The following is a 26883-nucleotide window of genomic DNA, read 5'->3' on the forward strand; positions in this document are numbered from 1 at the left end:
AACCAATAATTTTAATTAAATTTTCTATTAGATAAATTAAATAATATAAATTATATTGTATTTTAGTTAAAAACCAAATCAATCCAATCCAATCCATATTTATAAGTACTTTGTTCATTTTCTGAATATGGAAAAGTCATGGTCAAAGAAGAAAAAAAAAATTGAATAATATAGATTATATTATATTTTAATTAAAACCGAATCAATTCAACCTATATCCATATTCATAGTTACTTTCAACTTTTGTTCATTTTCTGAAGACGGAGAAGCCACGGTCGTGGAAGAAGAAAGGTCTTTGGGAAGGCGCAAAAACCAAAAGCGCGGTTTAACATATTTAACTTTTCAATAAATAAAAAATTAAGTCAGAAAGGTGAGCTTGTGGTGATCTGCAAATTACTTACACATGTACCGCAGTGTTACACAAGTTTTTCTCGAAACGGACAATTGCATCACATGGGCCTGCTGACTAGCTGCGGCAATTTATATCACCAGACAGCACGGCTCGAATTCTGAGACGATTTTTTGTTGCAACTTTTTTTTTGGCCCCTGTAGGATCAGTGATATAACGATATTAAACCATTAAATAAAGCTGTAATTAATATTTAATCCAAAATTTAAAATTCTAGATCGGATCTAGCTGCCACATACTCGTTTTTTATTGATTAAAGTCAGGGAAAGAATTTTTGTATATACATACATATATATATATATATAAAGAATCAAAAGCCTGTAACTAGCTTTTAGCATCACCCTGTTTCAGTCTCGTAACTAGTTCCTTCTCCCGTGACATATCAGTATAGCTCTTTGGGCTATTTGCCCCCTTTTTCACAACCCAAAAAAAAAAAAAAAAAAAAGGAAAAATCGAAAGCTTGGATGCAATAGTTTATTCCCATCATCAATAATAATAATAAAGTTCGACAATTTTATTCAATTTCAAACTCACAGTACCAAATATTATTCAAAGAAAACATAAGAAAGCTAAATTTACCACCAGAAATTGAGCATTCTACCATGCAAGAAAAACCTAAGCTGTTGCTTTGATCTTCCTGATGTCTTCAACTAGCTTGTCCAAGTTTTGGCTTGAAGATCCACCTTTGCTAATGCTATCCTCAGCCAACTTTGCAACTTTATCCATTGATATTTGGAAATCATCCTTTTTAGTTTCCATGACTGAGATTATTGCTTTTTCCACGGTTGACCTATCCCAAGCTTCCAACTCAACTCCAATTTTCCAAACCTTGTTAACACATTGGGTATTAATATAATGGTCGCCCATGTAAGGCCAACAAATCATGGGAATTTTGGCTACAATACTCTCTAAAACAGAACCCCATCCACTATGTGTCAAAAATGCACCTACAGCATGGTGGGCCAGGACCTGTTCTTGTGGAGCCCACTCAACTATGTAACCTCTTTCTGTTGGACCTGGTAAAAGGTCTTCTGGGATTCCTTCATTACCCTCTTCACCTATGATAGCCCCTGGTCTTATAACCCACAAAAATGGTTTACCACTGTTGACCAACCCATGCCAAAATTCCATTAGCTGGGAAAGTGAAGTTTGTGTTATGCTACCAAAACTCACATAGAGAACAGATTTTGGTTGCTGTGAATCCAGCCATTCCAAGCATTTCTCCTCTACGCTGTAGAGAGAACCGCGAGATGCTATCGACCGAGCTCGATCTCCGAGTTTAGAATTTATGTGAGCATGTAGAGGTCCAACTGTGTAAAGATTGTTACAAGCGCTAGAGACATGGTGGATGCATGAATCTTCCAGTTCGTCAAAAGTGTTGAGAATAAGACCTGAAGTTTTTGTCATGGCAATAGTCTCCCCGACAAAGAACTTTATAATAGGGTGGTGTGGATCTGGTAAAATGCAAAATTCCGGTAAGTCTTTGCGCCGGAAAATGCCTTCCAGTCCAGGAACTCCATTGATACTGTGATACAAGTTGCCATCTGGAAAGAGAGTCCTTCTGTCAGAATTTTCATTTTTGAAGAATAATTTTACGTATGTAAATTTACAAGGACATAACATTTTTGCCTTCATAGCTCAATGGTATAACATTTCTGTCTCCAGAGCTTAATAGCACTAACTAATGCTTTTCAAGGGTATAATTGGAATCCAAGTTCCAAAATACAGATGTGAGATAGGTATAGGCTAACCTTAATCATCAATTAATGGTTTTTTATTATTATTATTATTCATTTTTATATATATATATATATATACATATATTTATATTGAGAACGGAAATATATGAATTTGCATGGTTATCCGATAAAACAACACTTTTTACTAATTTACCAAAAAAAAAAAAAAAAAAAAACCAACACTTTTTACTAGTGGGGTAGCTGTATCGCAAAAACAACTAATGCGGTTTGACATAAACTAATAGAAATAAATTATTTAGTTATTGATTGCGTTAACGTCACTCATCAATCAATGTGGTTATTGATTGTATTAAATTAATTAGTTTTTTACATAAACTTATTTAAATTGATTGAAACTAATCAGTCTCTAACAGACATCTCCGACCTTATGTTGAGAACAAATTAATGTGAAAAATAAAAATAAAACTCTCAGACTCCAAAAAAACTCAAAACAGCAGATGTACATATACGCTCCTACTCATATCGGATCCACGTCCTGTGCAGTAATTAAGTATGTAGTAAGGATGTAACCACATCGGACCGAAGCTTCTCTCCTCGTGCTCTCGTAGTAACTTAATTACCTACTTTCACTCATCAAATTTTTTCATAGATACTAGTTTTTTTTTTTTTTTTTTTTTTTTTTTTTTTAAATTTTTTTTATTCAAAATATTCCAAAAAATGTAGTATAAGCTAGATCTGAGTCATACCTGAAAAAGGAAGTTGACCTTCTTCAATGAGCTTTGGGATATTAAGGTATCCCCACAAGAAACGAGCACTGTGAACACAGAATGAAAATATAGGAATACCCAACTCCTCTGCAACTCCAACAGCAAAAGGCAAAACTCCATCTGCAATAATACAAGTAACCGGTGGTGAAGAACCAGTCAAGGATTTTCTTCCAAGGGAAAGAAGGAGCTCTTTGAAATGTGGTGTGGTTTCTCTCTTCATCCCCTCAAAGTATTCAGTCAAAAGGGCTCGTGGATGGTCTTCAGGAAGTCCATCGGAAATGCATTCAAAGTGAATATTTGGGAAATGTGTAGTGATGGTTTCGAGGTTTGTAAATCGTTTATGGCTTTGTGTGGTGTTGACGAAAGAGACATAGAGACCAGCTTCACTAAGAAGTTGTGCAAGGCATAACAAGGGTTTGACATGACCTTGAAGTGGTAAAGGAACCATAACCACATGAGGTTGTTGCTTCTTCTCCATCTTTGCAAAAACTAATCTTCAATAGAGATCTCAACCTCAAAGCTTTTCCCCCAAATATATATATATATATATATATATTATTTTACTCCCAACTGTAAGATTTATAAAAACTTTAGCACGCACCACTTTTTATAAACCATATTTAGTATTTTACCATACATTTATTTTTGCACATGGGCATGCGACAATGCAGACAAAGACAAAACCCTTTTCCTTTTTACTGTTTAAAATTATCTTTTAAAAAATATATTTTTTGATAATATCATAGATATTATATTGTAATTTTTTACTATGTATTATTGTGGATCAAACTACCAAAATAATAACAAAGCTTATCAAAATTTAAATTTCAATTTTTGAACCTACAATATAAAAGCAGAGTGATTTTCTTTTACTAACCTAACATCAACCATCCTCGCTGGTATCTTTTTCTTTTTTGTTTACAACCAACCACCCTCGGTGGTATCTTTTTCTTTTTTGTTTTATATACTGTCAATGTTGAATTAGTAAAGATCATCGTACTTGTATAAGAAAAAAAAAAAAAAAAAGATCACCACACTATTACCGAAAAAATGAAAATTAGAGATCACCGAAAGTGATTGGTTCATATATATATATATATATATATTTAGTACGTGGTAAGTACGTGGTAGGTGCACGCATTTATATACATTTAATACTTGGTAGGTGCGTGCATTCATATATAGTTAATAATTGATAGGGCATGCATACATACATATATATACATATATATATATCTATATATATATAATACGTGGTAGGTGCATATAGGCTTTCACATTTTTTTTAATACGTTAATTGCTAAAGGTATTAAAATATCTATTAAAATTATTTATTAAAAATACATGTCAATATATTATTATTAATAGATTTATATAACCTGTAGATTCATCTTTTTCTCTTTTATTTTCATGAATGAAATAATATTCCGATTAAAGTAACTTGACTATTTAATTTATTATTGATTTCTAAATTATATATATATATATATATATTTCGTAATTTAGCTAGAGGAATCACTGGAGCGATGAGTTTCTTTCTTGGGTCTTGAAATTTGAAATAAGTTGTAATTAATTCTCTATGGTGTTTTTATTCCAGAAAAACAAAAGTTCTCTAATTTGTCTTTTTATAATAATTATTTTTATTTTTAGCTTCTTCTTTTTTTTTTTCTATGTAGTTGTGTATATAACTTGTTTATTTCAAATATTAAGGCGAACTAGTTTATAATTTGTCAGAAATTTTAAATAATTATAAACTTGAATAAATAAAAAAAACTAAAATATAAAAATTCAACGATACAAATTGAAAATATGCTTAATTTGGTGTTTATATTTTTTTTTCTCTCTTAAATTTATAATTAACTTATATGCTTAATGAATTCTAAAAGACACTTGAAATAAACATATTACAAATGATTAAGAAAAAAATAAAAATTAAAAGCAAATCTTGTTAAAAAGTACTGTGATATTGGAGAAAACATTATATGTAATGGATTATGCCATATCATCTAAATCATATATAATCATTACATGCAATGCAAATTCAACCATATATAGTTATGTAACTAAATTTTACATGTGATAAATAAAATATGTAGATTTATCACAAAATATGTAGATTCTGCATAAATATTGTTACTAATTCGACGACAAGTTGATTATTATATAACATTATTTATTCAACAGTTGCTTATAAAAGTTTTTCATGATATTAATTGGGAAACCAAAAAGAAAACAGAAGGAAAAAGTTATAGCCATGGAAAGGAAAAAAAATGCAAAAAGGAAAATAATAATAAATAAATAAATGAAGACCAAGGAAAAGATAGAGCAAGTGTTTTTTTTTTCTTTTTTTTTGTTTTTTAGGGGGTGGGGGTTTTTTAGCACAATCCGTTATTTGATTTTGATTGATTATACCATAAATAATTTAGTATTTTTAAATTTGATTCGCAAGAAAAATATATATAGATTAGATATATTAAAATTTTATTGCCCAAAAAAAAAGTTATATTGTAATTTTTTAATAAAAAAAGATATATTATAAATAATGTAAAATATTATTATACTGACAGCGTGAGCCACGAGAGGAATCGACTCCCTCGAATTTTTAATTTTTTAATTTTTTTGACACTTTGTAGACCAGAATCCCTTCTAAGTTAGCTTGTTGGGAGTGAATGTTATAATTAAAATTAATTGAATAATAAAAGGGCAGCTGAGGGGAAAGGACATAGGGGACAAGGAAATGAACAAAATTGTTACGTTTAAGGGCTGGTTATACTTATATGAGTAAAAATTCTACATTTATATTATATTGGAAAAAAATTTACAAATATTATTATATTTTAAGGTTAAATTCTCCAAACCATATTGGTTGTTATAAGTTGATCTCCTTTTTTTTCTTTTTTTTTTTTGACAATTAGTTTCCAAACTTGTTAGAATGTTGCACCCTTCATTCATATGTATAATTCCGTCAAAAATTCACTGTTAGTAGTGCACATGAGTTTCTAATCGAGGATAAATTTTGTCTTTTTCGCATGCCTTTCTCTCTTATCTAATTGATGTTTTTGCTTCATGGCTTTGAGGTTAATTTGTTTCAAAATTTTATGTCTCTTTCCTCTTTTTTGTTTTTGGTTACTTGTCTTTAGATTTTCTTGAAATTCTATGCTGTTGACTTTTCAAGGGCCTTACCCAGCTTCACTTTCATGCATCTGCCCCTGCATTCTGCCCCTCTATTAGGGACCATCTGAGGAATTAATGCTTTGTTTGGGTTTTGATGTGGTTTTACGGCTTACCCCATTGAGCTTGGTTACCGAAGCTGCGATGTGGCTCTGCATTGCAAGAGTTATGGTTTCTGATTTGTTCTTTTGCAGAAATTCCATAAAAATACTTTATATATATATATATATAGGAGGATTCTATGATCAGGACTGTTCAGATGAAATTGCGTGCTAATCAGGAGCAAAGCTTAAGAAAAGCCGACGTTTTTAGAAAAACCGATGTTTTTTTTCTTGTATAGTGTCGGCTTTTCACTTGGTTTTTTCTCCGAGTGAAAAACCGATGGTTTTTTCTTGTATAGCATCGTTTTTTCTCTGATCAGTATGTGATTCCATCCGGACAGTTTTAAGTGGAGAAGAACTTATATATATATATATATATATAGAGAGGAATAAAGGAAATTCAGAAGAAAACTAAATTAAAGTTTCATAGGCATAAATAGTTTCCTTTTTAATTTTTTTTATTTTTCATTTTTAGAAAATAAATAATTTTTGTGTTTGGGCATCGTTAATCACCTTTCAAGTTTCAATTCCCTTCCCTTCTTCACTGTGTGTTCAGTGAACTTAAATTCCCTTCTTCACTGTGTGTTCAGTGAACTTAAAAAGTGAATTTTGCTAAAAATGAAAATGAATTGTGTTTGTCAGTTTTCACTATGGTTGTTTTAATGGTGGACGTGGACAATAATGAGGTTTGGGGGGGTGGTGTGGAATCCCATTTTTCTTTTTCATGAATATTCTTGGGTCAAATAATACTTTTTGGTCTTCTAGTTTTCCCTATATTTCAGTCTAATCTTCATTTTCAAAGAGATTTTCAGCTTTCGTAATTTATTTCAACATAGTAACCTACATCTAAAGTTCTAAACTAAAAAAAAAAAAAAAATTAAAAATGAAGGGCAATGGCGAATTAAAAGGTACAAAAATTAAATAGTTGAAACCAAATTTTTAAAAATTAATTATTACATAAACGTATCGGAACTGGATCTTCTTCTCCTTCTTACTTATATTTTTTCTCCTTTAGTTGGAAAGGTGAATTGCGGCATTATTACCGTGCATGGACAAAAAGATATACTTGGCTTTGACATGGAAAAGCTAGACCTTAAAATCATTCAGTTTTAGCTGAGTAAGACTCTGGCCATGTCTAGAGCTTCATCTCACATACTCAACACCATGGATGAATCTGAAGCTTCTAATTTTCTCCATCGCATAACCAACCATTTTAGCAAAGTCTATACAGTTGGACCTCTTCATGCTATTCTTAGTTCTTGTACGGGAGGACCAACTCAGTTATTGGCTTCTACCAATTTTCCTTGGAATGCTAATTAAAACTGTGTTGATTGGTTACTTTCACAACCATTGAAATCTGTTCTTTTAACATCATCTTTTGAAGTGTGGTCAAAATCTCGAACTCTAAGCGTTCGGAAATTTTAAAAGGGGAAATTTGGCCCAACACCCATCAAAAGAAGGAGTTAACGATATTTATCCTTTTCTTTTTCAGTTTTTTTTTATTTACCCTCTACTTTCTATTTTACTCTCAATCAAACTAAAAATTACTTATTTTCCTTTTCTCCTTCCGAAAAGCCTTCAATCTCTGCACCTCTGCCCTTTTTTTTTTTCTTTTTCTTTTTTTCCCCTTCTTCTTCCAACAAAATACACACACTTCTATTGAAAAAAAAAAAAAATCCTGCTCCACCTGTGCTTTCCATTTATTTTCGATTTCTATTTTATATTTTTTTTATCTATGCATAAAAAAAAAAAAAAGGGCATGAATACCGATCGAAGAAGAGTCCCCTGTAACTCTCAATATCTCTCAATATTACAGTAGCAATAATGGAGGACATTAACATCAACACCAACCATAACTCATATTCCAAATCCCATTCCAAACCCAAACTCACGCTTTCCTCTTCTTCTTCTTCTTCTTCTGCATGGCCTCCTCCTTCTTCATCTTCATATTCATCTTGTTTCTTCTTCCTACTCTCACCCCTTCGCACGCTCTCTTCTCCGATTGCATCACTTTAATCTGTGGAATATTTGGTTTGTGCAACCCCAGACCCATGTCTGCTAGCTTCTGTTTTTGTGTTTTTTAGAGAATTTATGAATTAAGGGTATAATTGGTATATTCAAAAAGAGATGGGTAGATAAAAAAAAAATTTGAGAGTAGTGGACATATTTCATTAGAGTCCTTTAAACAGGGATATTGGGCCAAATTTTCCATTTCAAAAGGGCTCTTCAACATTGCATGGTCAACTATTTTTAGGGGAATTTGGCCTAATACTCTTGGTTTAAAGGCTTTAATGAAAACTACCCACCCGTTTCCAACTTTTTTTGTTTTGCCCTTCTATTTTCAAATATCCCCACATTACCCTTTGCAAATGTGAAAAGGAAGAATGAAGATGTAAGGTTACGCCATTTTTCCCCTAAACGGAGCACGAAGAAGAAGAGGAAGACAAAGTGAGAGAGAATGGCGAAGCATTTTGGGACAATCGGAGTTCTTCAGGAGGAGAAGCGAATGGAGGAAGCATCCAAGGCTCAACAATCAGCTCTGCCATGCCCTTCTCGGTCTTAGCCTCAGAGTCGACGAGCAGGTCTACAACAAACTCCTCCTTCCTCTTCTTCTTCTGCTTCTTCTTCTTCTCACCACTCTTCCCATTCCTCTGCTTCTCACTAAATCACTGAGACAACTAAAACAATAACCTCATTAGGTGACGATGATCATTCAGCTCTCTTAAATCTTCTTTTACTTTTTATTCCGTTCAGTTTTTGGGGTCTACTTTTATTTTTGTTTTTATTAGCTGTTCTAGAAATTTTGTTGATTATTACAATTGAAAATATTAAGTTAATGGATCTTATACATGGGACATAGTAATTATTAGTTACTGAACTTGTTTTTAGAATGCTATTATTTTTGGGTTTTATTATTTGGGGCCAAAATCATATGCATTTTAATTGTTTGTTGATATGTTTTATTGGGTTGCGTGTGTGTGGTAGAAATTATATAATGCTTTTGCTCATGCAAATGAAGAGAAAATTTTAGTAGTGAAGCTATTCCATAACCTATTCTGTTAAAGTCTTGGATGTGTCTATATGCTCAGATCTTCCTAAGATCTTATTATTGGCTATTTCCTATACATCAGTTACGAATTTCAATCTCTAGTTTCTCTAATCTAAGAAAATTTTATCATATATAAATACATGATATGTTGATATACTTTTAATTGGTATTTTAGGATGATGGATCTGTTATATGTATATTTTCTCTTTCTGGAAGTAATGCCCAAGATGGACATTTAGCTGCTGGTCGTAATGGTGTAAAGCGCCTCAGAACTATAAGTTCTCATCTGTTTCTCTTTGATGTGGTTAGTATTTTTCTTGAGAAAGTTCTTATTCTCTTTGGTTTCTTGGATTGGTTTAAATATTCTTCTATTTGCAATTTTCAATATTTTGGTTGCTATTTTTTTGAATGTAGATATTAGCGGATTGATGCATTATGGATTTTCTTGTCACATACAACTATCAAAATCAAAGAGGGAATTGATATGAAAGATTCTCACATCCCTGAAATTTGAAATCCAATAATCTGATAAAATTTAAGTGTAATATTTTTGTAACGAAATGTTTAAATTTTTGATTTTATCAAGCATTAACTCAACATGGTTGTTTTTTTCAGAGTCCATAGATTTTGTTTGATAGTATGCCTATTTTTCTAAAGCTGTAATACATGTTTTGTTTCCCTGTCTAGCTACTTTATCCTTCTGTTACTAGCCTTTTGTAAAGGAATTTTTCTGCGATACCTACTAGTATAAAAAGGTCACGTTTGTTCTTTTCAGGTCAAACAACCAAATATTTTATCGTTCCTTTATGGTATGGAGACTAAAAATTTTCGTGGTAATACGACAAAGGTTGCTATCTATATTGTCATGGAGCCTGTTGTTCCACTATTAGAAAAGATCAAGGAACTAACTTTGGAAGGTACATAAAGGTATAAACAATCTCGTCTTCCTGGTTGATATTGGTTGTTTGATTGGATTAATCTGATTGCATGATACACGTAATTCTTCTTGTGCTAAAAATGTTTAAGGTAATGGTGATAGCATATGAAGAATCTTAGAGAATTTAAAACTACTCTTTGACTTTTTCTTTTGAAAATGGGAAATCTAAAGGGGAATTTAGCCCAATACCCACAAAAATAGAGGGCTAATGATATTTACCCCTTCTTCGTCAAGGTTTTTTTATCTACCCCTTGCTTCCTATTTTGCCCCTACTAAAACAAAAAATTACTTTACCTTTCCTTTTCTCATTCTTAAAGCCAATAATTCCGGGTTCCTGCACCTCTGCTTTCCTTTCTTTCTTCTTACCTGAGAAAACCCACAAATAATCCCATTAAAAATCCTGCTCGACCTCTTTTTTCCTTTCCCCCATGAAAAATCAAATTTACACCTTTTTGATTTTTTCTATGTGAATTCTTAGCTAATATTGCTGTATCGGTGGCCTTGATATGTAATTGGTGCTTTGTAGGGTAATTTGCAAGTTGCAAATTTATATGCTGGTACCGACAGTGTAGAGCTCAAAGGCATGAAATAATTGTTGAATTGAATTATTTCTTAAGGCATTGTATCTGCAAGTTGCAAGTGTATATTCTTTTCTCAAAGAAGCCGTTCCTGGCGTTTTTAGAATCCACCGGCTACTCTCAAGAAGATGTGCTCCTTCAGAAGCCCAAAGTTGGGGTATGTATAGCTTCAAATCATTCTTAATTAGAATGCTTAAATCACCCTTGAATCAGGCTTTCTGATCTAGATTCAGATGTGGGTTAATATCAGTTACTGAGTAGTTTAATGCTTGCAGCTCCTGAAGCCTACTTTCACAATTATATGTGATAAAGATTCAAAATACTTCCTTTTATTGATTTGTGGAACCCATAGCATCAAAGATACACTAACAACAGCTAATGGTGTAGTGGTACCTTTCCTCTCTTTTATTTTGCATGATGGTGGGATAAGCAATTTGGTTCTGGTTTTTGCATATTGTGGGATGGTTGTTGCTGCTCGTTGGATTGCTAAGCTCAACACTTCATCCTTGCTTAAAGCTCTCAATGCCTATCCTGACTACAAAGTTAAGGTAAACAACATCTATTTTATCTAAGAAATGAGTTAATTTCTTATTCAATTGCATATGATCTTGTTTCTCATTATGATAGTATAGGAATGTTGTCTGAAATTTCACATGCTTGGGCTTGATTGGGTTGCCCCCTTTATAAAAGGTTACATGAGTGTAGAAAGATATATATATTGTCACTTAGCACACAATACTTGCTTTGTAATGCATTCATGTAAGGTTTTGTTTGAAAACTCATTGTTTTAAGGTTTTATGTCATATGTTCTAAGTTGTCACATAGAAAAATACATTTAGATGGCTGCATAAAAAGTTTCTATGGGCTATATGTAAATGAAACTAGTTCTGTATATTGACTTCCTTTAAATGTTCTAGGCTTCTAGGATCACTTAGTGTACAAAGGACACCAAATATTCTTGTACAAAAGAGAACAAATATCTGCTACAAATTTGTGGGGTGCATTTCAAGGCCAAGGATATGGAGAATTTAATGACATTAGATCCATTACTATTATGGTCGATTATATTGTTCCAACAGTTCTTCAACAACTTGGCATGCTGAAATACAGTTCAAAGCTTGCCAAATTGATTGTGGCTAATAATGAAATAGATTCAGGCAGTGACGAGGAAGTTAAGCTATGGACTTGCTCCATATATGCTGTGGAGAGGATGAAGGAGTTGATCAGTAAAAAATCAGGGAAGCAGGTGTTGAGCAATTTAGTACTTGTATATTTCCTTTTGGTATTTCAATGATTTTCACTCTTTTTGTTTAGATCAATCTATGTCCTTCTATTTTTTTTCTTTTCCTTTTTTTTTTCCCAGTAGTATATATAATCTTTCTATTTGTTTTCTCAGTGTTTTCCCATTATTTTTATTTATTTATTTATTTATCTAGTTGTTTAAATCATGTGACTTTTGTATTCAGGTGCTTAGTGTGGAGTTAGACCTTTGGCTTTGGTCTTTTGGCATTCAATTTCCATCTCTGCAACACCACTGAACACTTTCAACATATTACTGAGCTCACCATATCCGATGGTGTCCTTCTTAATTTATGCTTCTAACTGTAAGATTATAGGAACTAGCATAGTAAGTTTTGGGGTGAAGTCATTAGAAAGATGTGTCTATAAATTCCTCGCATCTATTGTTCTGTTTGCATGGTTGTAGCTTTTCTTAATTTTGAGAAGTACTACTAATATTAGCCTTGAGTTGATGAACCAAAAACTTATTGTTTTAAAAATTGAACATTTGATATGTTGCTATTACCTATTTTGAGATATCTGTCACTTGTATTTTTCTATTCGCTGTAAAAAAATTAGTGGCTTTGTAATGTCGCAGTAGGTGTCATAGCTTTTCATGTTATTTTTAATTTATGTTTAACAACTCTATAAGTACCTTGAACCTCTAGATTATATTTCATTGTTTGCCCTTTAAAGATGACAAAATAGAATTGCTAAAACTTTTAAAACATCTTCAGCAGGTGTCTGTTTATAGGCTTTAGATTCACTAAACATTTGATATTATACAGAATTACATGTAGTAGCAACGAAATTAATTATTTTTGTACGTGGATTGGATTAATATACATTAATTCAAATAACAAAGTAAAAAAAAAAAAGCATTGGAAGAAGTGAAAAAATGACAAATTAACTTCATTATCGACGGGCAATCGGTACTACCGATGGAAAAAGTCGGTAATCCAATTAATTATTTTACTACTTGATGGAAAATTTACCGATGGATCAACGGTAATTGTCAATTGTTAATTTTTTCAATTGAACTCACCACAATTCAATACAACCTTTGATAATGTGTATTTACACCAAGAATATGCTAAATGGAATTTTATTTCATTATAAAAATGAAGGTAAATACAATTGACAAATTTTTTGACTCCCACAAATCCCCTAATGTGTGTTTTGTACAACAACATGCAAAATATACATTTATCAATGATCCTAAACAGCAAAATCCCCATAAAATTTGGAAAAAGTTCTAAAATTGCCAAAAAAATTTGATTACCGTCAGGCCTTCTGTAATTACCGATGAAACCTTCGATAATTTTTCTAGCAAGGACAATTTGATTACCAATGGTTTACGAAGTATTGGAGTTTAACTTCGGCGGATCTGCAGTGCGGTTTACGAAGTGGGAATTCGCACTCATTAGTGGCTTAAAGTTTTGTAGGTACACCTCGATGTATGATATGCAAATTTCCAAAGGAAATGAGCTGTGCACGAGGTTGCTAGATGACAGGAGTGACTTGAAACCGCCCGAACTGGAACGACTATTCAAGGATACACTTTTTGTGGATGATTGGGATGCTATAAGAATTGCGTTACTATGTTTCTTAGTTCATGGTGTATTCGGAATGGATCCGAAGGTTCAAATAAATAAAAAATTCATTGATTTGGTTGCTGATCTCAACGTATTTAATTCCTACCCTTGGGGCATTCTGAGCTACAAGGAGACGATCAACTCATTCCACAATGCATTCCAGCAACGAGGACGAGGACGTGCAGTAAAGAATAAATCACAGTATTATGACCTAAAAGGTTTTCCATTGTTGTTTCAGGTACGGTAATATATTTAATACATGTAGCGTTAACTTAAAAATTATATTTAATAACCTATAATTTATATTTTGTAGCTGTGGGGGTTTGAAGCAATCCCTGATTTTGGTAACCAATTTGCCGACCGGTTGGAAACCCGTTGTCCGAGGATCCTTGGATGGCATACTCCAAGGCAACTGAACCATTTTGCTGTCCATAATTGGTTCACCTCAAATAGCAATGTAAGGCAAATTTTTTTTAGACTACATGGTACGACTACATTCAAGTTACATTACCATAGTCAGTTTCCAAATTTACTTTTTTTTCCTTTCTTCATTTCATGTAGTATGTTGTGCACTGGAGGTTAGATGCTACCGATGAGGAGAAGACTATGGATTACTGGCAAACAATAGCAGTTGACATACATGAAGTTTGCTACACGTCACCTCCACTTGTAGCACCAATAGTTGGCGCTAAAGATGTTGGCGCTAAAGATGTTAGTGCTAAAGATGCGTCCAAAGCTGAGGAGCATTCTAGTGGCCCTCCAGATGCTAATTTCAGGGTATGCAATTGTTACTTGCACGCAAATTTGTATTTCATATGTTGTACTAATATATGTTGACTTATGTTTTGGATATTGATATTGATTAGCTTGCTTGCTTGGAGGCAAAATTTGATGAATTAAATAAAGAGATGGTAGTGTTAAGGAAGATGCTTAGTTCTGTTATTGACCAACAAAAGCATCAGGTATCATTTAGACAACTTAGTATACTTTACTTTAGTGCTTCAGCATTATTAAATTATATATTGTAATTCAGCAATTATTTGTTGTTAGAGTTTGGGAACTGCAAAAATAACCATTGTGTTTTGCAGGCCGAGCATCATATGCACAGCCATTCACCGTCATCTTCGGTTAGACCATCATCCCCTGTGGCACCATCTTTTGGAGAGCAAGCCGAAGAATTTGATGCATCCATAGACGGTTCCAATGGTAGGAAGGAGGATGATGATTGTACTATACCGTTTGAGCCTATCGTACCTGGAGGACCCTATGTGGAGGATTCCTGGGCTTTGGTGCCATATCGGCCTTTGCATTTCGGGTGGGATATTGGTGCTTCAGCTGACAGTCCACATCATGACCAATCAGCTGAGATTGAGGTGGAAGATCGGACGCATAACGTTGGTGATACAAGCCGATTCGGTCGAGTTTACCACCAGTCACATCACGTCATCTCTCCTTACACCGACCTGTGTAAAAAGAAGGTCAAATTTAATCTTAATCCACCTATTGATACATCAAAGGAGAGGGCGTTCGATGAGTGGTATAGGGTGGCACCGAAGGAAGCAACCGTGTGTACATCTTATATGACGGTGGGAAAGAAATGTTTGACTGAGCTACTTACCTCTGAAGGATGGTTGAATTCCGATGTAAGTTATATGCTTTATGTTCATGTAAAATCATTGTGTTCCTACGTTAGGAATGATGTTTTATTTATCACCTCGCACTTGTTACTTATTTTCTTTAATGTGGTTTTGCAGCATATTGACACTATTTTGTATTTCATACGAAAAAGGCGGTTTGATAATGAGAAGATGTTCACCAACACCTGTGCCATATTAGACGTGTTATTTTGGGTAAGATGATGGGATGTTACTGCGTTGCTTAATGTTATATTGATGATATTTTATATTGTATATATTTCATTATTTGGCAGTCATCCATCAAAGGGCGTTATCCCATATGGAAGGCATCTCGTAGCACATATTCATGTGATGCGACCCTTTGTAGCTATGTGCGTGGGAAGTCACCCAAACCTAGCGTGTCGTGGCAGATATGTGATTATGTAAGTCCCTACATATATTGAAAAAAATTCTCACTAAGTTTCCCATTTTGTGGATAATGAGGTTATGTTCTAATTTGCAGGTGTACATCCCTGTCAACAATGGAGGCGCGTATTGGTTGGCAGCATGTGTAGACTTGAAGGCCCGACATATTGATTTATACGATCCAAATATGGAAAATAAATATGTCCAGAATAGAGAGTTGAAGAATGCGGAATGCCTTACGTATATGCTGCCTTACCTATTGAGGGATGGGGGATATTACGAGAAGAATCCGGACGTGCCTCCCACTTTAGATCCATTCACGATGACCATGATCAAAGATGCACCCCACCAAGATAATGGGTATGAATGTGTTGTCATTTCAAACAACTTGTATTGCTGCTGTTTTATTGTGGTTACGTGTGAATACACGTGGTTGGTTTTCATTAATGCTATTCTGCAGGGGTGATTGTGGTGTCTACACTCTGAAATTTATTGAATACATGAGTAGTGAGGAGAATCCTTCATTTGGTCCGCAAGACATTATGTTTTTTAGAAAAAAATATGCTGTTGATTTGTACTTTAATAAACTTTCAACGTAGATCGTATGTTTAATGTTATGACACTCTATACTAATGTTATCTTAATATGCTGAACCTATCTTTACTAATGACAACCGTTGAAAAAAAAAAGAAAAAAAAAACCCTCGGTTGTGGTAAAAATTAAAGCAAAGATGATTACCGATGGTGCATCGATAATTCCCGATTCACCATCGGTAATTACAGAAACGCTTTTGGTAATATGAATTAACATTTTTTTTCCTCCAAATACTCAGCTAATGGAGTGTTTCCGGCAATAACATGCAAATTATACATTCATCAATGCCCCCAAATGTTCCGAAAACGTTCTCCTATTAGCACAAATATTTAATTACCGAAGGTTTCGTCGGTAATTACCGAAATCCTATGGTAATCACATTTTACCAATTTTTTGGGCCCCACAAGTCCCATAACGTGTGTTGAATGCAAAAATATGGCAAATATGGATTCTAAAATTATACTAAGTAGAGAAAATCCCAAAATTTCATAAAAGTGTCTCAAATTTTGCTAAAAAATTGGATGACTGTATTCCCTCGGTAATTCCCGTGGAAACCGTCGGTAACCAACACATACCCTCTGGAAAAATTACTGACGGTTTCATCAGTAATTACCGAGGTTGTATAGTCCATCACATTTTCCAAGTTTGTTGGGCCCCACAAGTCCCATAACGTGTGTTGAATGCGAAAACATGCAAAATAGGGATTCTAAAATTATACTAAGGAGAGAAAATCCCAAAATTTCATAAAAGTATCTCAAATTTTGCCAAAAAATTGGATGACTGTATTCCCTCGGTAATTCTCGAGGAAACTGTCGGTAACCAACACATACCCTCTGGAAAAATTACCGACGGTTTCGTCGGTAATTACCGAGGGTGTACAGTCCATCACATTTTCCAAGTTTGTTGAGCCCCACAAGTCCAATAATGTGTGTTGAATGCAAAAACATGCAAAATAGGGATTCTAAAATTATACTAAGGAGAGAAAATCCCAAAATTTCATAAAAGTGTCTCAAATTTTACCAAAAAATTGGATGACCGTATTCCCTCGGTAATTCCCGAGGAAACTGTCGGTAACCAACACATACCCTCTGGAAAAATTACCGACGGTTTCGTCGGTAATTACCGAGGGTGTACAGTCCATCACATTTTACAAGTTTGTTGGGCCCCATAAGTCTCATAACGTGTGTTGAATGCAAAAACATGCAAAATAGGGATTCTAAAATGATACTAAGGAGAGAAAATCCCAAAATTTCATAAAAGTGTCTCAAATTTTGCCAAAAAATTGGATGACTGTATTGCCTCAGTAATTCCCGAGGAAACCGTCGGTAACCAACACATACCCTCTGGAAAAATTACCGACGGTTTCGTCGGTAATTACCGAGGGTGTACAGTCCATAACATTTTACCAATTTTTTGGGCCCCACAAGTCCCATAACATGTGTTGAATGCAAAAACATGGCAAATAGAGATTCTAAAATTATGTTAAATAGAGAAAATCCCAAAATTTCATAAAAGTGTATCAAATTTTGCAAAAAATGTGGATGACTGTTGACCCTCGGTAATTCCCGAGGAAATCGTCGGTAACCAACACATACCCTCTGGAAAAATTACCGACGGTTTCATTGGTAATTCCCGAGTATGTACAGTCCATAACATTTTACCAATTTTTTGGGCCCCACAAGTCCCATAACGTGTGTTGAATGCAAAAACATGCAAAATAGGGATTCTAAAATTATATTAAGGAGAGAAAATCCCAAAATTTTATAAAAGTGTCTCAAATTTTGCAAAAAAACTGGATGACTGTTCACCCTCGGTAATTCCCGAGGAAATTGTCGGTGACCAACAAATAGCCTCTGGAAAAATTACCGACGGTTTCGTCGGTAATTCTCGAGGGTATACAGTCCATAACATTTTACCAATTTTTTGGGCCCCATAAGTCCCATAACGTGTGTTGAATGCGAAAACATGCAAAATAGGGATTCTAAAATTATACTAAGTAGAGAAAATCCCAAAATTTCATAAAAGTGTCTCAAATTTTGCAAAAAAATTGGATGACTGTTCACCCTCGATAATTCCCAAAGAAATCGTTGGTAACCAACACATACCCTCTGGAAAAATTACCGACGGTTTCGTCGGTAATTACCGAAGGTGTACAGTCCATCACATTTTACAAGTTTTTTGGGCCCCACAAGTCCCATAACGTGTGTTAAATGCGAAAACATGCAAAATATGGATTCTAAAATTATGCTAAGGAGAGAAAATCCCAAAATTTCCTAAACGTGTCTCAAATTTTGCAAAAAAATATGATGACTGTTCACCCTCGGTAAATACAGACGAAACCGTCGATAATTTTTCCAGAGGGTATGTGGTTGGTTACCGACGGTTTCCTCGGGAATTACCGAGGGGGTACAGTCATCCAATTTTTTTGTAAAATTTGAGGCACGTTTATGAAATTTTAGGATTTTCTCTCCTTAGCATAATTTTAGAATCCCTATTTTGCATGTTTTTGCATTCAACACACGTTATGGGACTCGTGGGGCCCAAAAAACATGTAAAATGTGATGGACTGTACACCCTCGGTAATTACCGACGAAACCATCGGTACTTTTTCCAGAGGGTATGTGTTGGTTACCGACGATTTCCTCGGGAATTACCGAGGGAATACAGTCATCCAATTTTTTTGCAAAATTTGAGAACTTTTTATGCAATTTTGGGATTTTCTCTCCTTAGGATAATTTTAGAATCCATATTTTTCATTTTTTTGCATTCAACACACGTTATGGGACTTGTGGGGCCCAAAAAAATTGGTAAAATATGATTGACTGTACACCCTCGGTAATTACCGACAAAACCGTCGGTAATTTTTCCAGAGGGTATGTGTTGGTTATCGACGATTGCCTCGGGAATTACCGAGGGTGAACAGTCATCCAAATTTTTTGCAAAATTTGATACACTTTTATGAAATTTTGGGATTTTCTCTACTTAGCATAATTTTAGAATCCCTATTTGCCATGTTTTTGCATTCAACACACGTTATGGGACTTGTGGGGTCCAAAAAATTGGTAAAATGTTATGGGCTGTACACCCTCGGGAATTACCGATGAAATCGTTGGTAATTTTTCCAGAGGGTATTTGTTGGTTACCGACGATTTCCTCGGGAATTACCGAGGGTGAACAGTCATCCTATTTTTTTAGAAAATTTGAGAATTTTTTAAGCAATTTTGGGATTTTCTCTCCTTAGGATAATTTTAGAATCCATATTTTTCATTTTTTTGCATTCAACACACCTTAGGGGACTTGTGGGGCCCAAAAAATTGGTAAAATGTGATTGCCATAGGGTTTCGGTAATTACCGACGAAACCTTCGGTAATATTTGAATCAAAAACAAATTGAACGTTTTCATTTTTTAATGCCGTTTGATCACTTACTTTGCCAGAATTTATCATTAATAATGCTACATTTAGCATGTTATTGGTTGGAACACACATGATTGAAGTTGCCGAATGGAATTGTTGTGAGTCTTTTACGACGGTGTACAAATGTCAATTACCGATGATGCATTGGTCATTACCATTGGGCAGTAATATCATCCATGCAATAGTAAGAAACATACAAACAACTGAACCAAAAACTGAAGACGAAATGATATGTTATCAAAACAATATGACAGATGAATTTGACAATAAAAGAACACATAAAGCCAACGTCTATTACGCCAAAACACACGTTACGCGGTTGACCAACTAATTGCATTCCTGACTACATTTCATACACACGCATACCACATAACATGGCCTCATTGTCTGAATATAGCATCATGCGATTGATGGGCGTTCGTTTCAGTGGTGCTGTTGGTTGTTAATGCTATCAAGAGGTACGGCGGCGGAGCATGATCGGCTGTTGTGACCAACCTGTTTGCACCTCCCGCATCTATATTGATGACACTCCTCTCCTTGAGATTGAATCCTCTTCTTTCTCGGTCTTCCTGACTGTTTGCCAATTTGAGGTGGAAGTACAACCTGGTTTATGACATCATCTGGAGCATGCCACTAACTTTTATCTCCAAGTGGATATATGGTTTCCGAATATGCATCACGGAGTGAGTCAACTGAGTAATGCACCGAGCAAAGGAAATATGGAGAGATATGTCGATGCTTACATGCTGCAATTGCATGGACACAAGGAAATCCATCAATGTCAAATTCCTTGCATGAGCACGTCTTGTGGGATCCATAACATTTGTAAAATGTGATTACCACTGGGGTTTCGGTAATTACCGATGACACCTACGGTAATTTTTCCAGAGAGTATATATTAGTTACCGAAGGTTTCATCGGGAATTATCGAAGGTCTACAGTCATCGTATTTTTTTGGCCAATTTGAGAAATTTTTCAGAGATTTTGGGATTTTCTCTCCTTAAGATCATTTTATAATCCATATGTTGCATGTTTTTTCATTTAACACACGTAAGGGGACTTTTGGGGCCCAAAAATTGGTAAAATGTGATTGCCATAGGGGTTTCGGTAATTACCCACGAAACTTTGGTAATTTTTGAAGCAAAAACAAATTAAATGTTGTCATTTTTTAATGCCGTTTGATCGCTTACTTTGTTAGAATTTATCATTAATAATGCTACATTTAGCATGTTATTGGTTGGAACACATATGATTGAAGTTGTCGGATGGAATTGTGGTGATTCTTTTACGACGGTGTACAAAGAAACTTAGTTGGCCAATTTGTCAGAAGATTGCACTGGGGACCGCAAGAGGATTGGCTTATTTGCATTATGGGGCTCAACCTGGAATTATCCACAGAGACATAAAAGCTAGACATTTGCATTATGGGGCTCAACCTGGAATTATCCATAGAACTTCTCTTTTTATTCCCTCCATAGAAAGTGTCTGCGTAACCATATAACATAGAAAAAGATACGCAGTAACTTTACGACCTCACACTTGTTGGAGAATTTAAGTATAAGCTAATAAAACACTTCCAAAGATTATAAAAATAAAAAACCACCACAGGCTTCAAGACGTATCATTCTAGTACTAGCCAATACTCAGATTGAAAATCAGATAAGACATAGCATCAACATACAAAAATAGTGCTACTGATCCTCTGATTTGCAGGTCCAACCAACAAATAGTACACGGAAAAATCGACTAAGATGTGTCAACAATGATGAAATAAAATGACAATGCATAATAACCAGCATGGCAGGTGAACCATACCTATAAAAAGGTAAGCAGCACTGTTCCAAGCCCAAAGAGACTCCAACCAATTCCAGAAATCACCCACATCAATGCTGCTAAAACCTTCAAATGCACCTTTGGAAACCATAAATGTTGCTGGTGGAAATCCCATAAATCCCAAAACAAGATTACGAGATACTCTTGAAAAGTTTCTCAAACTCGGAACTCTAAGATCAAGCTTCAAGGGATGAGGCAGTAAACATATTGGGACAATAAGTAAAACCCAAATTTCTGCTGTAGCAAAGTTAATGACTAACATGAGACATAAACCAATGAAGGCAACTGAGATAGTCACTGATTTCAACATAATCAGCTGCTGGAATACCAAATTTCCATTGGGGGTTTAAGGATCTAGCCACTTGTCCTGCTGATTAGAATTATTCTCTCAAAATCTTTAGCCATTTGGAGTCAAGTACAGACCACATCTTGTCCACCTTTGCCCACAACCCTTGCCTATGTACAGCTAAATAGTTCACAATATTGATGAGGTCAAGGTTTGGCATCTACCCATTTGATGCCTCGGCATAGATGCTAAGGCTGTCCTCAGATTGTTCCTTTTTATCCACAACCTTAATGACAAAGGCTGCAGCCATAGTCCCAGCATGTCGAAATTCATCGTATATCTTCCTTTCAGCAATTGGGCTCTCTTCCACTTCATGCACATTATCGATTTCAAGACATATTTCCACATCTGCTGTGCGCAATCTGGTAAATAGTGGTGTGTGATATTCTCTTAGCCATGCAGCAACTGCTGCATATTCTCCATGCTGGGAATCAGCACCCAGCCAAATAAGATCCTTGGCCAGCCAAGTGACACGGGTGAGCAAGGAAAATACCGAGTATGCAATGCCCAAAGACAAAGCCTCGCCCTGATTAATTTTCGATGAATTGTAAGGTGTTACAAGGACAATTGCTTCCTTCCCATCACCACGTGGTGCTCTTATTATTCCAACATTGGTACTGAACAACTGATATTCTGTTCAGTTTTTCCAGAATCTGGACCAGAAAAAAAATGCAGTGGACAAAACTGAACAGCCTGAGGCCAGAACTTGTGATAGTTAACTTCGGCACCCAAGTCTGACATATACTGTGCTATCAGTCTTTACCTCTCTCTGAATCAAAAGATTTAAGAGAGAACCAAGTAAGAACACACTTGCATAGGATTTCTTCTTTCCCTAGGTTATCTACATTATTAAGTCAAGCTAAGGGAAGCAATAAAAACGCATTTGCAACAGAGAACACAAAAAATATCCCAGGAAATAGGAGAGGTCCCATAGTGCAAAGTGCATATAATTTCCTGCAACTGTTTTTCTAAATGTCTTGAGAAAGTTGAATAACAACGTATTAGAATCTCTAATGCACTAAGTTACAGCAATAACACCTTTAATATACATCAGCAACACAGAGAAAGAATTAAAAAGAAACATTAAATTTGTTTAACCAAATTTCCAAAGCATGTAAAGAGAAACACAGTTTAACTCACATCAAATCCCCTAGATACATGAGCTTGGCTACGACAAGTTGATCTAGATACTTAGAAAACCAAGCTAACTTCAATCTTATTGTTCAACAATCTTAGAGGTGGGTACCCTTATATATATATATATATATATATATATGCATGTCCAGTAATAATCATATAAAGATTTAGAAAATTTGCTAACATAGTATAGAGGATTATTCAGTGCTAGAGCTATAAAACTATTTTAAAGTAATTTTCTAAAAAAAGGAACTAGCATTGTTTCATACTGAAGATGCAAAATTGAAGCGGTTAAATTAGAATTCACAGAATTAAACCGAATAAGGAAGCACATACATTCCTGCACCTCGAGATTTGGAATTGAGAGCAATTACGTCCTTCACCCATTTATTTGCCTCCGATACATCCTGACTGGAGAGCATGGGATTCCCAGAACCTGTTCAAGTTAACATTAAAAATAATTCGAAACAATCACCACAGTTAAGCAAACTTTAACTACACTTTGATTTTTATTTTATGGTTTTTACAAGGAATTGAAATTGACCTGGCATGAGGGCATTTTCGGATATGTAAGTGTTCTTGGCAAGAACCGGAAGCAGCAAAAGAGGCAAAACTCCAGCAGTGCAGCAAACAATGCTGAAAGCACCCAAAAAGGAGAAGGAAAAATCCCACGTCTAATTAGAATATTTCCAGCACCATATTAAAAATTGGATCTCAGTCGATTAAGAAAACCAACAACATACAAATAATAAAGAAGAAAGAGTACCTGAAGAGGAGGCTCTGTGAGAGAGGAGCAGGCTCTGGGTTTTTTGGGGGAAGTGTGAGGAAGGAGAAGAGAAGAGCCGACTCTAGGAAGGAGAAGATAGGAGCCGGCTCTGGGGTTTTTTGGAGAAGGGTGAGGAAGGAGAAGAGAAGAAAAGCACTTCGAAGGAAGTGAAAGAATGACAGGCAAAAAGTAAAATTTGATATCAAGGGTACTTTAGGAATATTTAAAAAGAAGAGGGCAAAACAAAAATAAATCATGAATCGGTGGCATATATCGTTAACCTCCTTTCAAAAGGGGTAATGGACTAAATTCCCCCTATTTTTATGGGTATAAGAAAATCGATGGTGTGATTATTGATGAATTTCAATTAGGCCCAAAAGAAGAGGGTATATAGTGGACTGAACTCTACAGTGATCAAGTTTCGGCCCATAGCTGTAGGTTGGTTTTTGACCCATAGTGTCTGGAACTCTATTTTGGAGAGTACTGTGGCTAGAGTTATAGAGTTACTCTAACATGTTGGCCTTGTTTAGGGGACCAATATTTTAATGCTGAATATGTTATTAAATTGTGGAAAATTGAAATTTAATTGGATGCAAGAAATTAGTCAACGATACCAAAAAACATTAAAGACATTGATGGGAACTAAAAAGGAAGAGCTCCAAAGGTCAGTAGATAGTAGTAAAATTGGCTGAAGATAGAATTAATTAACGAAGGTGGATATTCCTACAATAATTTACAAATCTGTGTTGAAGATATAAAAAATTTAAAGAGTCTGTCGTTGAAATTAAATAATATTACACGTGGGTGGCAATTTAGCTTTCGTTTCTGTAAAAAATGTGTATTTTGTCGATTTATTGCTTTAAGTAAAGGTATCAAATTTAAAGACTAACTTCCCTAGCTATACTTTGATATATATATATCGGTAATTTTTTTCATATGAGGGAATTTTAAATTGAACAGTTGATGTTAATGGTTTTGAATTTAATAACTATAATTTTTAACATTTATGTGGTCCGCATTATATTGATTAAGTTTGAGAAAATTTTAAATTTGAATTGTCTGTATTAATGATTTTGAATCCAATAACATTTTAACATTTTTGTGATCCGCATTATATTGGTTAGGTTCGACCTGATTATGGAAAAGACGCTGTATAATTACAGAAATTCTCTTCCCGCTCAACGCCACGGCTGCTGCTCACACCACCAATTAAAAAATTGTCGGCAAAAGAAAAGTATTACCAAAAAAAAAAAAAAAAAAGGCTCCAATGGCTGGAAGGCTTCCCTTCGTGTTTTTCTGTATACAATTTTTTTGTTTTTTTTTTTTTTTTCACTCTGGTCCAGTTCTGTTCTTTAAAAAAAAAAAAAAGTTAATATAATATGTTTGGAATTTGTTTGTGGCAATGGAATTTGTTTAGAATAGGGCAAGAGGAAGATTTTTTAATATAATCTTTCTTCTGTGTTTTTATCTTTGCATTTTCTTCTCTGTCGCTCTCTCTCTGTTTTTTCCTTTTTTTTTTTTTTGTGGGTTCCTTCACATGATCTACTTGCAATTCTATTAATGCTTGTTGCAGCTTTTGACATTCTCAAAGCAGACTGTTAGAGTTAGTGACCCGAATTCTTGTTGACCCGACCCGAAAAGCTCGCGGTGCGACCCATTTGGTGAAACTAATTTTTGGAGAAAAATTTGGGGCTCTGTGGTGGAAGCGGAGGTCTCGGGCCGATAGGTATGGACCTGTTCAATTTTAGGGTTTCTTCCGTACTATATATATGTATATATATATTTTTTGTTCAGCCGTTTTTGGGGGTTTTAGGGTATTGCGAAATTTGGCTCACCTTTGTACCAATCTTTTCGATATTGGATTTGCTTCTCCCTGCCCGTGGTTTTTCCCGTCAAGGGTTTCCACGTAAATTGTGTGTTTGTTCTTCGTTTTCTTTGTTTCCGTTGCTATTTGTTTTTCTCTCAATTCCGTAACAAGTGGTATCAGAGCCGCGTCGATCTATTTGGGAATTTTTTTTTCTTCGATCATGGCAACAAAGTTCGACATTGAGAAATTTGAGCGCAACATGAGTTTCTCCATGTGGCAAGTCAAGATGAAGGCGATTTTGACACAGAACGGTTTACACAAGGCGTTGGTTGGCAAGGAGCAGATGCCGTCTTCATGGGATGCCGAAAAGAAAGCCGAGGTTGATGAGCGTGCCCTATCCACCATTCAGCTATGCTTGTCCAATGAAGTTTTGAGGGAGGTCCTTGATCAGAAGACAACAAAGGACTTATGGGACAAGTTGGAATCTTTGTACATCACAAAGAATCTCACAACGAAACTGATTGCGAAGCACCGTCTATACACCATTTCTATGGTTGAAGGTACATCTATTAAAACTCACATAGATGATTTTTCTACTATTTTGTTGGATCTGGCGAACATGGACATTAAATATGATGATGAATATCAGGCCCTAATGCTACTGCGTTCCTTACCTCCATCGTATAAAAATTTTAGGGAGACTTTGATTTACAGTAATAAAACCCTAAAATTGGAGGACGTGAAAGCTTCTTTATATTCTAAGGAGTTGTTTGATAAGGAGTTGACCAGCATTTCGGATAACAATAATTTTGGGAGTTCCGGAGGAGAGGGTTTGATTGTTAGAGGTAGAACATCATCTAGAGATCAAAATAACAATGATGGTAGTCGGCCAAGATCGAAGTCAAGGTTCAGAAACCTTATTTGTCACTACTGTAAGAAAAAGGGGCACATCAAAACTGAATGTCGTAAGCTTCAGAATAAAAATAATGAAAAGAGTAAGGAACATGCCGAAGCCAGTGTCGCACATGAGGAAATTGAAGATGGAGATGTTTATTCAGTGACTGAGGATAGTTCGGGCAAGCAGGGATGGATTTTGGATTCAGCCTGTTCGTTTCACATCTGTCTCCATAGGGATTGGTTCTCTTCTTATGTTCCGGTGGATAAAGGTGTTGTGCTGATGGGAGATGATCATCCTTGCTGTGTCATCGGCATTGGAACTGTAAGGGTGAAGATGCATGATGGAATTATCAGAACACTATCTGAGGTACGTCACGTTCCAGATATGTCTAAAAATTTAATTTCTTTATCTGCTTTGGACAAGTCTGGTTGTTCTTTTTCTGGTGGAGGTGGAGTTTTG

General features: G+C 34.9%; 3 protein-coding genes, 1 long non-coding RNA gene and 1 pseudogene across 8 annotated transcripts; 3 read left to right on the plus strand and 2 right to left on the minus strand.

Annotated features, from left to right (window-relative positions):
* Positions 1 to 899: 899 nt before the first annotated feature.
* On the minus strand, positions 900 to 3417 carry LOC107430822 (7-deoxyloganetic acid glucosyltransferase-like). Its single transcript, XM_016041688.4, has 2 exons — positions 2856 to 3417; positions 900 to 1953 (listed from the first exon to the last, which is right to left on the minus strand). The coding sequence occupies exons 1-2, from the start codon at positions 3352 to 3354 to the stop codon at positions 1025 to 1027; spliced, it is 1428 nt and encodes a 475-aa protein (XP_015897174.2). The 5' UTR covers positions 3355 to 3417; the 3' UTR covers positions 900 to 1024.
* A 5053-nt stretch (positions 3418 to 8470) lies between these two features.
* LOC125419160 (uncharacterized) lies at positions 8471 to 10118 on the plus strand. The gene is made up of 3 exons (XR_007238172.2): positions 8471 to 8847; positions 9373 to 9501; positions 9973 to 10118. It is a non-coding gene; the product is annotated as an uncharacterized LOC125419160 (long non-coding RNA).
* Positions 10119 to 10311: 193 nt separating this feature from the next.
* Positions 10312 to 12657, plus strand: LOC125418845 (uncharacterized). Of its 5 annotated transcripts, XR_007237862.2 has the most exons (3): positions 10334 to 11260; positions 11630 to 11958; positions 12179 to 12657. XR_007237862.2 is itself a non-coding variant. In XM_048463502.2 (2 exons), exons 1-2 carry the CDS (start codon positions 11767 to 11769, stop codon positions 12248 to 12250), a joined length of 300 nt encoding a protein of 99 aa, XP_048319459.2. In that variant the 5' UTR covers positions 11273 to 11766; the 3' UTR covers positions 12251 to 12657. The 5 variants fall into 5 exon arrangements, 2 of the variants coding, with proteins under 2 accessions (XP_048319459.2, XP_060674062.1); XR_007237865.2 differs by lacking the exon at positions 11630 to 11958 and having other exon boundaries at positions 10312 to 11260; XR_009639280.1 differs by lacking the exon at positions 10334 to 11260 and having other exon boundaries at positions 11271 to 11958; positions 12179 to 12584.
* Positions 12658 to 15115: 2458 nt separating this feature from the next.
* Positions 15116 to 15731, plus strand: LOC132804101 (uncharacterized). Its single transcript, XM_060818045.1, has 3 exons — positions 15116 to 15228; positions 15340 to 15435; positions 15516 to 15731. Exons 1-3 carry the CDS (start codon positions 15166 to 15168, stop codon positions 15663 to 15665), a joined length of 309 nt encoding a protein of 102 aa, XP_060674028.1. The 5' UTR covers positions 15116 to 15165; the 3' UTR covers positions 15666 to 15731.
* Positions 15732 to 21261: 5530 nt separating this feature from the next.
* LOC107431034 (GPI transamidase component GAA1-like) lies at positions 21262 to 23991 on the minus strand (annotated as a pseudogene).
* Positions 23992 to 26883: the final 2892 nt, after the last annotated feature.

Source organism: Ziziphus jujuba, chromosome 6 (genome assembly GCF_031755915.1).
Source record: "Ziziphus jujuba cultivar Dongzao chromosome 6, ASM3175591v1".
Taxonomy (NCBI): domain Eukaryota; kingdom Viridiplantae; phylum Streptophyta; class Magnoliopsida; order Rosales; family Rhamnaceae; genus Ziziphus; species Ziziphus jujuba.

Excerpts from the sequence above, each read along its gene's own strand:
- LOC107430822 (XM_016041688.4), bottom strand. The coding sequence starts at position 3,354 with ATGGAGAAGAAGCAACAACCTCATGTGGTTATGGTTCCTTTACCACTT. Across the intron at positions 1,954-2,855 it reads AGGTCAACTTCCTTTTTCAG|ATGGCAACTTGTATCACAGT; the intron begins GTATGACTCAGA and ends CTCTCTTTCCAG.
- LOC125418845 (XM_048463502.2), top strand. The coding sequence starts at position 11,767 with ATGGTCGATTATATTGTTCCAACAGTTCTTCAACAACTTGGCATGCTG. Across the intron at positions 11,995-12,178 it reads TACTTGTATATTTCCTTTTG|GTGCTTAGTGTGGAGTTAGA; the intron begins GTATTTCAATGA and ends TTTTGTATTCAG.
- LOC132804101 (XM_060818045.1), top strand. The coding sequence starts at position 15,166 with ATGACGGTGGGAAAGAAATGTTTGACTGAGCTACTTACCTCTGAAGGA. Across the intron at positions 15,229-15,339 it reads AAGGATGGTTGAATTCCGAT|CATATTGACACTATTTTGTA; the intron begins GTAAGTTATATG and ends GTGGTTTTGCAG. Across the intron at positions 15,436-15,515 it reads TATTAGACGTGTTATTTTGG|TCATCCATCAAAGGGCGTTA; the intron begins GTAAGATGATGG and ends ATTATTTGGCAG.